General features: G+C 41.3%; 1 protein-coding gene across 1 annotated transcript in view; it reads left to right on the top strand.

Annotated features, from left to right (window-relative positions):
• Positions 1–458: 458 nt before the first annotated feature.
• The window catches only part of LOC125328887 (von Willebrand factor D and EGF domain-containing protein-like), a 170,413-nt gene continuing 152,046 nt past the window's right edge, over positions 459–18,825 (top strand). The window contains exon 1 of the mRNA XM_048310082.1: positions 459–630. Within this exon, the coding sequence (XP_048166039.1) occupies positions 534–630 (97 nt within the window). The 5' untranslated portion in view covers positions 459–533. The remainder of the gene's footprint in view (positions 631–18,825) is intronic.

Below are 18,825 nucleotides of genomic sequence, written 5' to 3'. Positions count from 1 at the left end.
GACAAACAAGTCCAAGAATGTAGGCAAAAAGCACTGGGAATACAGAAGTTGTAAAAAAGGTATAACAGGGGTATAAAAGAAAAGGCAAAAATCTTCATGGCATCAGCCTGCCTCAAACCCCTGAGGAGCAGGCATGTTTGCACCCCTAATTCCTGTGGGATCACCTCCCACTAGCGGGGCACAGGCTGTCCTGGCGCTCGGTGTGCGCGGCCGTGGCACCGGGCGTGCAAATCCCGCAGCTGTGGCTGCAGCAGCTGCAGGGACACGTGTGCTCTGTGTGTGTGTGGGTGGGAGGGGGAGTGTGCTGTGTGTGTGGCTGGAGGGCTTCCCTCCTGGAAATTCTGGGATTAATGACACATTAAGCCCTCTCCAAGAGAGTGGACTGAAAAGAACGAAAGAAAGGGTAAAAAAAAAAAAAATAATAATAATTGAAACAGGCAGGCGGGCTGATGGCTTTTCCCGCAAAGTTTAGGACTTCAAAAGCTAACTTGTAAGCAACTGCAGATGCATGGATAAAAGCTGTCTTGGACACTATGCAGCAGCCCTTTCCTTTCCATCAGCATCTCCAACTTGTTGCCTACCTCTGTTGGATTCCCTTGCTGGCCATTAGCACTGAGTCAGCGACATTAGGTAAGGATTTTGTGCTTTTTAATTACATGATGGTCGTTTGGGGGATAGAGTTCATGTGTATTTGAAACTGAGATGATCTTGTTTATGTTTACTTTTGAATGTGGCTTAGAGTGACAGAGGGCTATTATTAGAGAGTCTCCAAAGTAGGATGGAAGTAAGGTTAAAATAAACAACTAAAGTAATGAAGAAGGTCACACTGAAAGCCAAGCACACAGCACATGACGTATATTGATCATTACAAGACATTCCCTCTCCTTTGTTACTTATTTTTTAATAAAAACCTGTGAAAATTCTTACTTCCTACTAGAAAAAAAAAAGTCAAATGATTTAAAGAATATACATAACATTTTCCCATAAATGGAATGTATGAAACGGACCATAAAAGAAAAAAAGGCTTTAAAATAACATTCTATTCCTCTAGGAAAGAATTATACACACCATATATCAGAGAAACATTGTAGATTAGTTAATTACACATATAATAATCATACACAGCTATAAAGCCTCTGGCAATAAAAAGTTCTTGAGTAATTTCTCCGCTACTGTACACATTAAATGTAAGTCTTGTTTCACTGTAGCAGAGAGTTCGAAGGGGGCATAGATTTTACATATGTGGCTTGTTTATACAGCTTTATTAATTGAACACAGGAATACATTGAAAAGCATGTGAGACATTATTCAACTAGTGAAAACTGAGTTAATAAAAGAAACCGAGAAAAGCAGCCTGACAAGAGTGTAGTGCTGAGAGTAATTATGGATTCAGTTTCGGCAAACTCTGCAGAGGCACTCCCCTTTAAAGGAAATGAGCTGTAATATTTTACAAAATTTAATCCTGGTAGAGTTCCAACTGGTCTTGACAGTGACTGTCAGCCACCACTCATTAGCTCTATGAAGATAAAACAATTTAGAGCCCTCTTCACTTGAATATCAAAGGGTCACCCAGAAAGTTTTGCAGGACTAACCACAAAGAAAATGACCTTATCGCCTTTATCTTCAAACAATGCCTTTAATTTCTGAAACCTTTTGAAGGGTTGCCAGTTTTATGGAGTGTAGCAGCTACTTATCTGATAGAACAAGCTTTTCATCAGGGGGAAACGACCTTTTAACTCCTAGTAACTGAGTAACTGTATTTGCCACTGTATTTTTCTTACTGAAGGTAATATGTATAGACATACTTATTAAACTGGGAACACAAAACAAGAATTAAGTATTGTGCTGTCTCTTAGGTGATGCAGAAGGATTCATAAGGGTTGTTGTGGGGTTTTTTCATAGAGTGAACTTGAAGTAAATGAAACTGCTCAAAAAAATTAACATTCTGACAGATTGTGTTGTGACATTACAAGGATCCTAACAGAGCCATATGCTGTTTACTTTTGTACTCTAACAAACCTACTAATCCCATAAGAATTTAATGGTGAATAAGGAAGATCTGACCAAAGAGCTCTTCGCAGATCCCTTGTTAAAAGAGAGAAGATGAAAAAGCCCTTTAAAGAACAAGGAAGAACTTTATCATCTTCTGCAGTCTTATTTTAGGTAATGAAGCTTCCAGTGACTGAGGGAATTCTCAATATTTGGGGGGTTTACATCATTTCCCGTGACTGAGAAACACAAAAGGGTTACCAACAATACCCATAGCCTCTCTCTGGTACCAGACTAAGTAAAGAATCAGGGACAAAAGCAACTCAGTGAATCACGGATGTGGGAGGGCTGACACAACACAGAGCCTGTCAGACTTTTCTCAGATGAAATTCTGTAAATAAGTCAATCAAAAGGAAAAAGACAATAGATTTTTTACAGTGGTATTTTAAAGAAAAACATTTACCTTTAAATAGATAACATCACCAGCGAGATGGAATTTTTTCCCATCCCCTCTGGAATCTTTCATAATGTACAACTGAGAAAGTTTTTAATTTGGATATGAGTTTGCTGCAAAGGCACCCTTGAAGCTCACGAAATCCACTGGGGTTTCACTGCAAGGTGTTACATATGTAGTAAACTCAGATACAGTTGTTTGCAAATTCACTCCTGTGGGTTTCCCTCAACTCTGAAACACATAAGGAAAAATTTGAGCATATCCAGAGGCGAGGAAAGAGAAGAGAGAGGATGGTGTCAGGGGAAGAAGGTGAGGCGCCTACAGCCAGCGTGGAAAGATGGTGTGTTTTCTAACAACCCAAGGGGTCTAATTTGATTTCAGAAGTGGAAATAATCTACCATGGCAAAAATCACTCAGTATGTCTTGCAATTATATGAGCCCTGGCCTTGCTTTCCACAGAAGAATGAAATGAAAATCAGAGTATCTAATTTGCTTTGTGTTCTAACCACAAGCAACCCATGATCTCACTGTGAGCTTCTGCTGTAAAACCCAAGTGCTCTGGACTGTCCATGCTGCAAGCAAAAATCTGCTGGAGTTGAGAAAACATTTCCCCGTGAGTATTTCAAAAGGAATTACTCAAACTGTTCAGGACTTTTCCCATTTGCTTGAAGTATCTGCCACAGATGACACTCTCCCATCCCTTGGTCAGACCTCAAACATTCCACACAGATCCCCAGCAACCCCTGGAGCCCCAGGGCTTCTTCCACCCTCAGAGCCCCAAGCAAAGAGGGCTGTGACCACCCCAGGGAATCCCCAGGATGTGAAATCCCAGGCCTGGAAACAGCTTACAGGGATCAAGCTCTCAGGCCATGAGTGGGTTTGGTCAGACCATTGCCATACCTTTGGAAATAACCCTGGGATTAATCTGGCTCCATGGCTTTGCTCTGTGGAAAGCACAACAGGCATTTACAAACAAACAATAACCCACTGAATGCTTTCCTATGGAAGTAGAGCCAAGGCTCCTGGCCATGACAAAGAAACAGTGACAATTCCTAAAGGGAGAGGAACAACCTTTACAGTGTGTTTCTCTCCCAGCATTATTTTTAATCATCAAAAGTCATTTACAGGCTAAGATTTTATTTCCCTCGTATTAAATTTTGTCAATATCAAGTACCCCTATAGCCTCACTGTCTGGAATTATCACAGAATCACAGAAGACTTTGGGTTGGAAGGGACTTTAAAGATTTCCTAGTTCCACCTCCCCTGCTACGGGCAGGGATGCCACCCACCAGACCAGACCACTGGCCCGAATTAAGCCAGTTTGTATTTTTTAAACTAAGATTGAAATCTGAATTTATCTGATTTTGTGCTGTCAAAGGAAAGCAGGCTCTGTACAATGATTTCTGCTTGCTGATAACTTTTTTGTTCCACTCCTTTTTACTGGAAAGACAAAGGCTGTGCCACTTCAGGGAAAGCTCATTCATATAGAAGGCAAAATCAGGCACTGTTGCAGTCCAGGGGTGAGGGAACCTCTTTCACCTTAGTTTTTGACTCCCCTGACCTGTACTGATATGTCACTATTGGATTTTAGGACTTTGAAATTTTCAGGGAAATAATTTTTTGCTCATGTATTTACCTTTTAATCTTCTGATGAAAATTACTGATTGTTTTCAAACTTATACAGGCTTAAAGATATGTTTGGTGTGAGAGGGCTGCCTTTCAGCTGCATCTCCCAAGGATTTGCCTATTTCCCACTGACCTGCCAAACGTGTAAGCTGTTTAAACCCCTTAACAGCTATTTACTACTCTGCACTGTGCTAAAATCGAGAATCAATTTATTAGACACTGCTCATAACAGTATAGGACATTCACAGCCAAAATGTTTCCTTTAATGGTCCAGTTCCTCAAAGTTATTTTGTCTCCGAATGCCAAATCTGAAGAAGTATTGTGCACATCCAACTTCCCTGGCAATCGATAGGAACCGTGAGGAGTCGAGACAAATCAGTGTTTGCTCCTAAACTGACAAGACAGATCACTGCAGAGAGGGAGCATCATCACTCTGCCTTACAGATGGGATGGGGACGTGAAGTGGCTCAAGGTCATGAGGAAAATCCTTTGGTGAGGCTCAGATCTGTACTGAGGCCTCAGGAGTCACAACACAGCCCCATTAGCTCTGGCACAGCTCAGAACTGGCACAAAAGCCAATATAGTAAATTGGGGTGCAATAAAAATGCTCAGCCTCTCACCATCTTCCCTGTAAACCCTGAAGTCAAATGGCCACACACAAACTCAAGGTGTTTCTGTACACAAAGTATTTCTGGTAGGTTTTAGACTGCTTAACGTGTTTTAGGTGGCCAGTACTTGAAATTCCCCCAAATTCCCTTTGTTTTCAATGAGAAATGATCCATTTACCTCCCAGAATGCTACAGGTACTTTATCATACAAATATAGTAGAAGAATAGAAGGAAAAGTCAACCCTGAATTAGCTTCATTAGAGACAGGATTTCTTTTCCAATTGTTCCTACCTCATCCTAGACCACTTCTGTAGCCTAAGAAGATAATTCTGGCTTTGGAAATGGCTCTTTCCTTCCAATACATTTCCTCTCCTTTCTTTGTGCCACAGGCTTGCTGCTTCAAAAGGCTGGGAGTATTGTGGAAGTACCATTTTGTTGATTTTTCACTGGGTTTGTACTGCACCTCTTTGAATTGGTTCCTGGCAGAAGTCCTGGCTGCCTTGAGGTTACTGATTTTGTCAAAAAATTTGTTTTCCTGGAAGATTTGTACTGACTTTTTTGCTACTTTCTTCCTGGATGAAGTGTCTTGGCACCTAACAGAGGGAAGTTTAGTGTTGGACATTGCCAGTCCACTGCAGAAATGGATATTGTCTTTAACACGGTTTGCAGCGCGTTGCTTGTTTAATGATTTTGGAGTTTTCTTCAAAGTAGTATATTTTACCTTCAGTTATGACCTTTATTAATGTCACCGTGGCAGCTACATTACGTGTTTTGCCTCAGGAAGAGATTATTTATAGTGAAATCTGAAAATACAAGGATTAGACTGAAGAATATTTTTATCTGCCTTTGAAACAGCAATAAAACCATGTGTTAGTGCATGCAATTGTTTGTACAGCTTTTCTGGGAAGAGTTTTTTACGTTAAGCTCTTAGGAGATTTACTTAATGAGAGTATGTACTCATTTGCCTCTTTCTGACACATCTTATTTTGATTATTCCAATGTCTATTACTTTGATTGCTGTGTTCACACTGCATGGCATCCACAGGGAGCCGCGAGGGAATATTCTACATAATGAAAGGGAGAAAAAAAATTGATTGCCTAATATAGCTGAGGGATTGTAGTAGTCTGCTCTGCTCCTTTTGCTGGTTTTATATTAATTCATCGATTGAGAATGAGTTTGCTTATTCCCCCAATTTTTTTTTTTTTTCCACAAAGCAACTTCCAGGAGCTGGATAGCAAATTATCTACATACCACAATAATGTAATGCATCTCCTGTGGTAGCCGAAGTGTTTTACAACTCAACTGTCCCTTGGCAGCTTTGTGTGCTGACTGTTTCAGTAAATGCCCCCTCCTGCAGTATTTTCTAGTCATTTCAGTAGCTCCTGCCCTTCCCCCAAACTGGTGAATACCCCAACTTTTCCTCCTCCTCATGCTAATAAGAAGAGGCATAACATCCCCCAGCCTCACTTTCTCTCCATTTTTTAAATGGCTGATCAATTTATGTTCAATTTGTCTCAGAAAGCAAAAGTCTCTGGAAAAAAAAGTAAATCTAGAGATGATACAAAGACAAGAGGGTTCTCAGAAGTTCCTGAATAGCTCTCTAATGAGTTTAATGGTAAATATGAAAAATGACTCGGGATCTGAACCAGATAATTCCTTTACAGAAAGGAGCCTGTCTTATGTCAACATTTTCTTCCTTCTCGTCTCCATTTGAAATTGTATTTTGCTGATGTTTGACCATCATGCAAACTTTTCATGGAATTTTATCTCACTAATTTCCTACCAGTCTATATGAAGAGAAAAGGAAGGTAAAATTCAGTCAGTGGCTTATTTAACATCTAACCTCGTGCTTTGTTACTCATAACTTAATAATTAAAAATTTCTTTAGAATTCGCATTATTAGACTTCCCTGCATCCATTAGATGTGTTATTTGTTGATCTGGTCCAAGTACCGGCACAGACCAATTCACAAACTTGTTTCAGAGATTACTTTAATCTTCTTTGTCCCTTTCCTCCAACTATTTACTTTGTAATCAACCATGGGCTTGCTATAAAACTAGTTGTGTGTGACTCAGCCTCCCTCAACAACACAGCACAGATACTTTGATTCACTCAGGCTGCCTTATCATCAGCTCTGTTATTTTCTTAATGGACTAGAGGAAAAAAAAATACAAAAATTCACAGAGCTATTTGATCTGTTTTTCTATTAGATGTTAAGATTAAAGCCAGGAAAAAAAATACATAAGCAGGGTGAAATCTAATTAATTACTTAATTTTCTTTTGCAAGAAATCCAAGGAAAATGAAGAAGAGGCTATTCCCTACCCCACTGTACATGCAACTCACACTTCAAATGCTAAAGTACATGGACATTTGATTTTCTGAATGTGTATAAAGCAGAATAAAGGTCAAAGAAATCTATCCTTTTCCCTTAGCTAGCCCAGAACCATCCCAGAAGTTTTTTCCTCCAACAGAGTCTTGTGAGTGCCAGTGGACTCACAAGACACCCACACCCCATTAATTTTCTGAAGCATTTGGGCTTCTTTTTTCCTATAATATCCTTTTAAAATCTCACTCATAATTGTTTAATATTAAGATCCTCCAGTTTCAGATAATTTTCAGTCTTTTGCCAGGTTTGGTTGTTTCAATTGATCATCCAACAGAAATGTGAAAGCAGATCGCAGCATTCCCCGTCTGGAGCAAAGATGCATTTGGTTCATCCTCCCCTCCCGGGGTGCAGGTCCTGTTCAGGGACAGGACCTGCCCTGTCACCACCGGTGGGTTCAACATCTGCCCAGACAGAGCAGACAGGACTCGTTTGTGCCCCTCAGTACATCCCTCCCTGCACAGCACCAGCACGGTCCTGCCCTCTCACACACCTCAGAGGAAGGCAGCTTTGGTGCTCCTTTAAGGGGTCACAGCCAAAGACCACAAGCATGTGGAAGTTCAAGACTGAGGACAGCCTTGAATGTGCAGGGATGAGGTTTCACTGAATCCCTGTCCCTGGTGTGTGCTTGTGTGAGGGCATTAGGCTCAAAGGTACTGATGTACCACAAGACAGCTGGATTGGGGTTGCAGACGATCCCAGCACAACCCATACATCTCCCAGAGGAATTTTACAACTCTTATCTCCTCTGGACATGATTGCTGCCTTGCAGTACAAACAGCTCTGACATAAATGATAAATCTACTACCCACCCCAGCCCCTCTCTGCTTCTTCACATCTCCCCAATAACTGATATCTTCATCATGAAAATCCCCCACAGTTATTCCTGCTGCTTCCTAATGTCTGTTATCCACTAAGATTTCTTGGTCTGTTTGCTATTACCTCTACTCTGCATGGGTGTGGAGACACTTCCTCTCTCTAATACACCTCTGACAATGCTATTCATCTGCTGTTTCCAAACAACTTCATCTTCTGGCTTAGATCTGAGCTTGCAGCTTTCTTCCTGAGAATACCAAGCACCCCCATTAGGCGCTGGAAGGATGTGAGGGGACCTAGAGACCTGTTCTTGGCCAGCCCCACACTGCTCCCAAGGGCCCTGGCACAGAAACACTCAGAAGGGGAAAAATCTGTGCTGAAAGAAGGCAGAAGCTTCTTCACCATGGAGAAAAAATGGTGGCAGAGACCCTAAATACCTGTGTCCATGATGATTAGTTGGAAAACAAGCAGTTCTGGAAACAGAAAATCTGGGGTTTGTGGTAGCATCAGGTTTTATTTTTTTTAAGACCCTTAGCAGACAACTTTATGTTGTTTTCATTGAGGATAAATTGAGTATAAAACTAAAACACTGCAATCCCTAAAAAGGTGGCACAGGAGGCCACGTGGGGACCTAAGCACAGGAAACAACACTTTGGCCCCCACAGTTATCCCTGCTTCATGTGATTATCACAGCAATCAGTGCTGCAGAAATGCTGTGAGAAAAATTAGGGTCACAAAAATACACCTCACAAATCCACCCATTAAGGGTGGGGTTTGCCTCTGAATTCCATCACCTCTGTTGTAGCCCAACTCCTCCCTCTGATTATCTGCATAACACCTTACAAGTTATCTGACTTCCCAGAGATATCCTGCTCCAGCTTGAGTAACTGCTGTTGGTCCACACAGACAGGCTCTCTTCTGTGGGATTGCTTTAACAACTGCAAACATTTAAAAATTTACTTTTCCACTGAGATATAACCAGGAAAAGCCCAAAGTGTTAACTGATAGTCTGATATTTTGTTAATCACTACTGACAGGAAAGATGCTGTGGTTTAGGATACAGGAACTGGATCAATCTCTTCTGTCACAGACAGGTGCCCTCAGAACTGCTCCATCGATTATGCCAGAGAGAATATCTTATCTGAACAGCTTCACTTTCCATTAGTAACTAAATGCATCTTGAAATAAGGGCTTTGGTGTACCCATGTGCTCAGTAGAGGTATAAATACCTGTGATGGACAGCAGCTTCAGTCATCCTATGGCATAATGCAGAGATGCTATTTACAAAAAACAATAATAAAGCAATTCCAGTACAGTTAGATGAGTAGGTAGACTAACCATCAATTGATCAATACACATTATTTTGATCAAAACCTTATGCCCAAGTGCATGAGCCTCCAAATTCCTCCCTTCCTAACACAAAGCCTGTACAACAAAGGAATTTGCATTCAAATTTCTAGGAAAAGTTTCATTAACAGCTTATAAAATAAACAACACTCAAAATTCCTGACCAGCTCTAACCAAAGCATCCTTTTTTTTTTTTTTTTTTTAGAAGAATGAATAAGCTGAATAAAAGTTGCAATAAATTTCAATATTAGTAATGATACTTGTTTGTGAGTCCCCAGCAATGCAGAAAAGAGTGATTTATGTTCATTTGTGCTTGGGAAGCAATGCTTTAACACACCAATTTTCAACTTTTTTTTTTTTTTTTTTTTTTTTTAAATCAAAGGTCCTTTTCTGCCAAAAGAAAGCCATGGAGTGCCCTGCATCCCTTATTGTTTAATGCTTAAGGGAAGGCATAAAGCAACTAGATATTTTGCATAAAGAAAAAAGGATAAAGTGAACTTAATTTCTGCTTTACAAAGTGCATCATTTTGCTAAAGGCACAGGACTCCTCAGTTTGGGAGGATCTGGAAGGGCCCTGGAGCTAAGGCAGCAGGGCACACAGCAGACAGGGATATATTGGAGTAAACTCTGTGTGAAGGGCTGGGGGCTGCTGGGTTATTTGTTACATGAACTGAATTCTGACATCTTTAGAGCCCTCATAACTGAAATAATATTTCAGCCTATCAGATATGCTTGGGAACACCCATTCTCTAATATCAGAGGCTCTGAGCAAGGGCAATCTATTCCCTGCATCCAGAGCAGGCAGCTGTGGATTACAGAGGCTGTTCTTGATCTTGCTCTGTATTCATATCCAATAACTTCTTCAAGGCCACGAGCTTATTCCTGCTCTTTAAAGCCACCTTAATTTCCTAAAGTGTTGCCTAGCACTAAAGTGCTCTGTTAAGCTGCTGCCATGTTTTTCCATTCTGGTAGAAATTATTGTTCTATATAGTTTGATTTTAAGAGTGCCTCCTGGCATCCATTTGGGGAAAAGGCACTACATAAAAGCAAAATCAATACAAGGGACAGTTATATTTCCTGAGCTTTTTCATTAGCTATAAAATATACACATTCAAGGAGGGAGGAGGAAAGAATGTCATTTCTACCCAAACTGAAGGAGGACAAGACAAAGCATGGAAGAACTTGCATAAATGTTCATTGATGGGAGCACAGACCTTTGCTGGGCAGAGGCAGATCTCTGCTCTCACTACATCCAAACACGCCTACAGACACTGGCCTCTCCTGTGACAGGCATCAAGCCACTGGAAAAATGCAGAAATAGATGTATTTTGAAAAGTGATGGATCTCTTGACTTGTTCTCAGTTTTAACAAAAGCCAAACTGACCACTGGCTGAATATTCACAGGTAAACTTCGTTCAGCACTAAGAATTTGGCTTGGCACTATTTTATTGTTCTTTTCTTCATTCTTTCTCAAATCCCCGCTGATCTCCACCCATGTTATCTTTGCTTTTTTTTTCCCCAAAATATACCAAATATTCTTCTTTCTACCTGAGCAGACTGTCCTTGGATAAAGTCCTCATCACCTCATGAGATCTGTTTTCTAATATTCGCAAGCAAAGAGCTGGAAAAAATTCTGAAAAGATGTAATCTGTATTTCTACAATTTTGAACTTAAAGATATTGCAGTAAGTTTTTATCAGAACCAAATCATTGCTGCTTTGTTAAAGCCCAGCTGTAAAATTGAAATTCAGACTGCTAAATTAGCCAGTGTTCTGACACAGGTTACCAAACCAGAAAGGCAAACATCTTCTTTTAGCCTGGAGTAAAATTTCAAATCACAGTATCTATTCAGTATCAGCATGCAATTATGGGAGAGAGGAATTGCACACAAGCTTCTTTTTTCCCCCCTCTGTTTTAATACAGGCCTTCTATAATGGCATTTTCATTAGCAGGAAATACCTGTTGACTGTAGAAAAATAATTTGTCTTGCTTTTTGAAAACTAAATTACCCTCTCTAAAAGATTAATTGAGAAATACTGTATAAATTCATAAGCATTCCAGGTTAAATAACAAAGTTTCCCTTCTTTCTGGTGACCTCTAGTGATGTATTTTGTGAGAGAGTTCAAGAGTAAACACAACAAGTTATTTATTCCTGAAACACAGATAAGGCACCTGGGAGATTTTATCCGTGTGATTTTGCCACTAACCCATAATTCAGGGAACTGGAAAATAAAGGCCCAGAAAACTTATCAGTGTGTGAGTGTTGATTTGAAACCCAAGAGAAGCTGCGGAGGAACGTGAGCTGGCAGCAACAGACAGCATTTGTAGGACAGCCACTGCCTAAAACCAGTCTCTTGGGTTTAAGATACCATTTACATGACACGCTTATGTCATCAAGAAGCTTTAAACATCTCTCCCCATGTTTGTCTTTTTTTCTCAGTTTTGTTCTTTAAAGAAACTCCCATCCTGTTATGGCTGCTCTCAGGGCTCTCAGTGAGGTAAGATAGTGAAGCAAAAAAGAATTGGGCTGCAAAACCGGGGGAAAAAAGCAGAATTTCATTTTTATTATCAAAGATATCTGATACAGAGATCAAAACTTGTTTCAAGCCCCTTTCATGAGGGTGCATCAGAAGGATGCCTCTCTCCCTGTTTGCCCGACCATTCTATTCCATGTCTGCGAGGCAGAACTGGCTGAACATGTAAATCCAGCATGAGAGAGAGCTCCTTGCTGTGCACACGCTGCTGCATTCCAGGGAAGGGCTGGATGAGAGAGCAGGAGCCTCCAGCCAGCTCTGCCCTGCTCCTGCACTCTCACTCTGTGGCCCATACAAATAAGAGACATTCCTATGCCCGAGTCATTCTGCTTCAGCCGAGGATTGTAAGGGCAGCTTCAGCAAGAGGTTTTGGTGCTGTTGCGCTTCCTATCCCTGTCCAAGGACTCTGCTTCCTTCCTGCCCTGCCCAGAGCCTGCCTCATCCCACCTACTCAGCTTCTGTTCGTTCTCCAGCTCCTGCTCAGTCTTTTCCTTGGAGATTTTGTCTCTCCCAGAACCCTTGTTCCAGGGGAAAGGGGTAGGAAAGCATTTCTTGCTTCATCTCTAATGACAACAAGATAGAACTTTACATTTTTAGCAGTTCTTTTGCATGTCTCAGCACTCTGCTCAAACAACAGAGTCTTGGTTTGATACCAGATGAAAATGGAAGAGTGTGGCTAATTTCAAACTCCTGTTACGACCCCTGCAATACCACGTTAAATTCAAGGCTGTTGGTCCTGTCCAGCTCCGCTGATTTTCACTGGGAACAGAACAGCCATACAGTGAGCAGAGTTTGGCTCATTTTTGCATTGTAACAGCTGTCCTCAAACTCATTTTCATTAAAAAACATTGAGACCAGCCTTACATGTCACAGATTCCCCTTTGCATAGTTTTACATTTTTTCTCCTAAATCAAACTATTGAAAAAATAACATTCATCATCTTAATATTTGTATTACTAATGCAAAGGAAGGCAAGAAAATTTCCCTTCTGTTTTTATAGCGGAAAATTTATTGCAGCTTGCCAGGATCTGGAGTGATTAAGTCATTTTAAAGACATTTCTGTCTTCTGAAGTTTTATATTTGGTTAAAGAACACGTTTTGATTTTGTATGTGACAATATTTCTTCACTGTAATACAAATATTGCTGTCCTTCCCCAATGGGTCACAATGAAGTCAATAAAATATGCACAGAAGAAATGCAAGCAGCATTTGGCTCAATATAAAGATTGATAATGTAAGCACCTAAAAAAAAGTACTTTTTATCATCATAAGTCTCTCCTGGTTTTTTATAGTTTTCAGTGAGCAAAACAATCCATCATACTTGAACTTCATCCACATTCCTGGAGCCAACATTTAGTAAAAGTCAATTTTTAATTATGATATTTTTATAAAACTCACAATTTATTTCCTGGTTTTATAAAACACTTTAAACACCAAGTCATCAATATAAATTATGTAAATCTCGAGGGACCCCAAATTCATTAATCTGGCTGGATTTCACAGCAAAGCAGAATACAGCACAATAGCCTGGCTCTCCCTCCCATACCCCAGAGCAGCAAAGATGGGTATAGCAGCAAGGCACAGTGGGAAATCCCCATTTTGCTTTACAGCAGTGGGATTTTTAACCTTTTAAACAAAATGCCCATTATGCTTAGAATACCTGTTGCACTCTCACATTTGGGGCCAAAGGAAAATGGGTCTTTTAACTGTGAAAGGAGAACAAAGGTTCCCATCTACAGTATTGCACAAAGAGCGATGAACCCCTACTGCAACATACTGAGCTTTACAGTCAGCCTGTCCATGACCCTGTGGCTATCCCATTCCTACAGAAAACCACAGCCAATCCTGCTGGCAGCAGAAGGAAATCTGCCCAGGAGCAGCAGAGGCCCTTTGGGAGCAGTGGCCCCGTGCTGATTTCCAGCCTGACTTTCTGCTTTGAAGGGAAACCAAAAAAAAAGTCTCTTGTGCCAAGCCCCTTCCCCATGGCCTTTCACTGCTACGGCCCAAAGGCTGCAGAGCTGCTGGAATGGTCTTTGCCCAACCTGTGTGAAGCACAAACTCTCCTTTCTCCTTCCCATCTCTCGTTGCTGCTCCTTTCTCAGGGTCCCCCCAGCCAGGGACTCCAGCACTCTCATCTCTCCACACCCAGCACCTGCTCCTCTCAGTTAAGCCAGCTTGTCTGTGCCTCCTTTAAAACCTTTTTTTTTTTTGTTTTCCAGTTGTTCTCCCTTTTGGTGGCTACCTCAGTCCTTCCCAGCTGCTATCTCTTTAGGCACAGCTGTGCTGGCTCCATCCCCATCTGCTGGTAGCAGCCTTCCCTTCCCTTCCTTTGTGTGCCTGGACATCACTCATCACTCCATCCTTCTGGAGCTGATGCTGTTAAAGCAGCATTGAACTACGGAAAGGATAAGAACACAGCACAGGAATGAATAAGGATTATTTTTGCTCAGGCACAGGAGAGAGAATCACAGGATTTAGCCTGTATTCTTTAATAAAAAGAGTGTTTTGTGTGTCTCTATTTTTTTTTCTTTTAAAAGTAGGATGTGGTTATTGTCTGGGGCTCAGCCTAGAGGAACTAACATCACCCACATTCCTGTAGACCAAAGGGAAGAGGAACTTTTAGAAGGCAGAGCATCCTGGATGTTAGGCCTTTCCAGCTTCTCTTGCTTTCAGTGCCTTTTCTTTCACTGTGTGAAAGTCTGTGCCGGAGACCAGCAGGTGAGAAGGAGCAACTGCAGCATCTGAGGATGTTTGTTAAAATGTAGCTGTAGAGTAGAGCATGAAAAAAAAAAAAATAAATCCAATGGCTTTTTTACCTTTCCTAGGGGACAATTCCCACACACTCCATTCTTTTTTCAGCACTTGAAACAGCTTCTCTTCCTGTTTACAGAGTAAGATATACAGTCTGTGCTTCAGTTCTTATCTTCTGAGCTTCAGATGCTCTTCTCCATATTAAAACATCTCACAGGCAAATGCATATCCTTATTTATACTTCTTATATTAACCCAGTTACGTGGTGGCCATAAAATTCCATAATAAGAAATAAGAGCTCTCATTGCGCATTCACAAAGCCCTCCAAAGAACAGAGGAAGAACAGGCCATAAGTCTCATAAATCCAACTTAATTTATTCATAGGAAGAGTGTAAAAATCGTATCTTTTTATATTCCAGGATATTTATGATAAAATGGCGAATGTATAAACCTCCCCCAACAACAATAATTCAATAATTGATGATAAAATAAAAAAATAGATAACAGGTTTCAAAATTCTTGCATCAGAAGAGTGAAATATTGTAAACAGTAACATGGCTTGTAGGCGTTCAACCAAATCTGCCGTGGGTGAGGGCAAGAATATAATTTCAAAACTTCCAGAGCCCTCTGATCCCCTGATCCAGGATCTTCTGCTTCACTGCTTCAGTGTCTGCAGTAATATGCAGACATTTTCCTTTCATCAAATATACCCAAGTAACCTAGGGAAGAGATTCTATGCATCATGCCCACTTTTGGTCTCCAGAAAGTCTTTCAGGCATTATATCCACAAGAGAAAAAGGGTGGTAGGAGAGACCTGTCTGCCCACTCAGTGTGGCTGGGGACATCTCTTTTTTTTTTTTTTTTTTTGCCTCCAACACAGAGGACTTGTTTTGGTCACACCCATGTTCTGAGAAGAGAGACAAAAGAGAGGGTTTGGCAAATGCCACCACACAGAGCTCCCTCAGTGACATGATAAAAGCACCTCCTGAACCAACCATGCCATGGCTCTTGCTCAGTCCAAGTCCCTTGCAATAGAGGCAAGGGACAAATCCATCTTGGAAAAAAGATATTTTGCTCCAATCACCTGGATCTTTACCTTTCCAGAGGTACGAATTCCCTATTTTCCACCTCAAATATGTTCACAGATGTTGCACTTAAAGCAGATGTTCTCACAACATCCTCCCTTCAGCCCAGAGTTCCCCTCCCTGCTATGCACATATCAGCAACACAAAATGCATCCTCATTTTCCCTTTTGCTGGGCTAAGCAAATTAATTTCAACCTATACTTTAAAAGCAAGCTCTTCATTCTCCTGATTATCCTAATAGCCTTTCCCACTGCTTGTGCAAATCAGAACAAGCAGGCAGGGATCCAAATGAGCTCTGTACAGTGGCACTAATTCAACTGTTGCTCTACTGTATTTCCAGCACTGAAAGCAGCTTTTCACATCGAGGTGGAAACAGTCACCTTGTGATCAGATAGCATATCCTCCTTTTATTGACCCAATTCCATTGTTCATTCTCAGCCTTGCTAATGTACTGCTCTGCCCTGGAAGCGTTCAAGGCTCATTTGTATGTGAACAGGACTTTAAAGGGGTTTTGGAGATGATTCTAGATAACAGTGTATGAGACATGTGCCTGCTCAATTCAATGGTATTTGCTAGAGGAAGGAGGTAAATGAATGTGCAGCAACAAAGGAAATTCTGTGACTCAGCTAGAAAGGCAAAAAGCAGGAATCCAGTAAATATCAGCCTTTAAGGATAATAGCTTTCACTGTTCAGCTATTCTTCACAGGTTCCTTATCTAAAGCCTCTGTGGCACTCACTGAAGAGAGAAAATTCCAACCAGGGAGCCTCACAGGAGAAAGGGATGTACACTCTGGGCCCACTTTCCAACCACTTAACAATTATGAATGCTTTTTGTTGATCATTTAGATTAGAAATCCATCCAACAGGACTTTCCTACCTGGAAGGAAGGTTCTGATTTACACTGTTTCTGCTTATAGAACCTATTTCTCCTGCTTAAGATTGTTCAAGTGTATGTCAAGGTCAATTTCCTGTCAGGGGCCAACAATGCAAAATTCGTGCTTGCGTGATTTTGTGTGATTATGAAATCCTCTTGCTGCTCTCAGAAACCGCAGCACGAGCAATCATTCCTGCTTTGTTCTTCTCCATTTAAGTTGCTGTGAAACACTCCACAAAACGTAAATGCAAATGCAGCTCCTCCCGCTTCCTGCCAGACAGCAGCTTACAAAACTGATGGGGAATCTCTTCACAGCTCTGCTTTATTTTAGTCTTCACCCCCGCCCCACAGGCATCCTGGTGAGTCTGTCTTTCTCTGGGAAAGATAAGATATCCTGCCTGCCTTGTTAAAAGTCAGCTTAGGGAGCAACACAGGGCACCACCAAAGCCTGTGTAGTTTGCCTGCCTCCACCTCCCAGAAGTACACACCATCTACACATCCAGGAGGGACCAATCCTCCCTTTTTCTTCATAGTCACAGAGGGGGTTTATGACAGCAGGAGGTGCTACCTGGGGCTTGAAGCAGCAGGACAACAACCTCATAGCCTGGATAGCCTCGGAGGCCACCACAGTCTCTTGTCCCTTGCTGTGTACAAAAGCCAGCAAAGTCAGACAAAATATAGACATGTTGAAATAAAAACACTTTTTCCTAGAGTGAATTAGATAGTAATTTTATCCAAGACCTGTAGGAGAAGATTACTTATTGCTGTCTGGTGTCTGCAGAGAGCAACAGTTTCATCGTAATGATGCTCTGGCATTCACACTTCAGTCCTCAGCAAGCACTCACAATTAACATAAAAAGGGTGCTACTTATGCATTAGTTTCTGTATTTGACTTGAAGAAGCAGATGAATAAAGCTAAATAAATGTGAACTGCTAGACCATGGGACTTAATATGGTTTTGGAAACAGGAGATGGAAGTTTTAATTGCAGACAGAAAGATTTTGAGATCATTGAGATCGCTTCCATCTGACACTAATGGCTGTGGTTTCCCAAATCAAACCCCAGAATTTACAGCCAGGCTCAGCACCCACTTTGCTTAGATCCTTTTTTACAAGCAGTAATGACCACTAATGAAACAGCCAAAAGCCCAGGTGGCTCTCCCACAAATTTACATTTCAGAGCCTCGAGACCTGATCCTGCAGCTGCCAGCTTCACCCTGGGAAAACCATTAGCAGCTGGCTTCACATCTAGAAAAAGAAAATGAAATATGTTGCATTTTCACAGCCATCAATCAGCAGACGCAGTGCCAGGAAAGCTTCATAATGATGTAGATATCACCAATTGACTTTGCAAAAAAAAAAAAAAAGTACTTTTCAGGGGGAAAGCGTATGCAAAAAACCACAACAGATGATCTCAGCGTACACTTGTGTGTGTGGTGTGATCCCTTTTGTTTTTAGACAGGAGAGGATTGAGGTCAGAAAGCACCTTCCTTGCCAGAGGGACAGTGTTCACCTAAGGATGGCATCAGGAGGGCACATTTCCCTTCAGCCCTCAGCACCACCTCACTGGAGCCATGGCAGGGAGCTTGGCCCCAGCCCTACCTGATTAAATGAGCGTCTTTGCCCACCCTGCTGAGCTTTCTATTATTTTGTGGAGAAGAAAGTCCTGAGAGCAGAAGACCTTAAAATGAAAAAGAGCTGGAACTTTAGAGTTGCACAATGATGCAAGTAAGCTCAGAAATGAATAAAAAAATATTGATGAGTAAAATGTCACTTTTGGCATTCAATTGGGTTTTTTTCTTAATGTTCTGCAAAATGGCTGAAAATTATCAGCAGCATCACTGCTCCTAAGTGTTGTATTTCCAAATGTTTTTATGCTTTTACCCCTTTTTATTACCTTTACTGTTTTCCTGAGAGAGACACAGAAATGTCTGGCATAGCTCATGCTGTGAGCAATCCTTCTGTGAGAACTGAATGAAAACAGGCTGATAACAAGGGTGATTTCATTAAAAAGAGCTCAGCCCAGTGGCTGGTTACACGGGATGTTATTGAAATTATGCATGCAGAACTCCAGCACTGTCATATTGGTTTAGCTCATGTTCTCCATGGCACAGGAGAAAGTACCTTTGTCAGTTCAGTGGAGAAAGGTTGGAGATGATTGAGGTAAAACAGCAGGAGGAGACCAATGTGATTAAGTCACACAGGCAACTGCCCTTGTATAACACAGTAATGGAGGGGAAAGTAGAGGGCAAACTAAAATTAAGTCAAAAGGACACAGGAGACAGGCTACACATATAGGACGTGGAGAGGATGTACACTGAGCTGATTTGTACAGCAGGCAGACTGCAAAATTTTCAT

The sequence above is a fragment of the Corvus hawaiiensis genome, chromosome 7 (genome assembly GCF_020740725.1).
Source record: "Corvus hawaiiensis isolate bCorHaw1 chromosome 7, bCorHaw1.pri.cur, whole genome shotgun sequence".
NCBI classification, from domain to species: Eukaryota; Metazoa; Chordata; class Aves; order Passeriformes; family Corvidae; genus Corvus; species Corvus hawaiiensis.
Note: the sequence above shows the minus strand (reverse complement) of the source record. Positions and strands in the feature narration are given on the sequence as shown.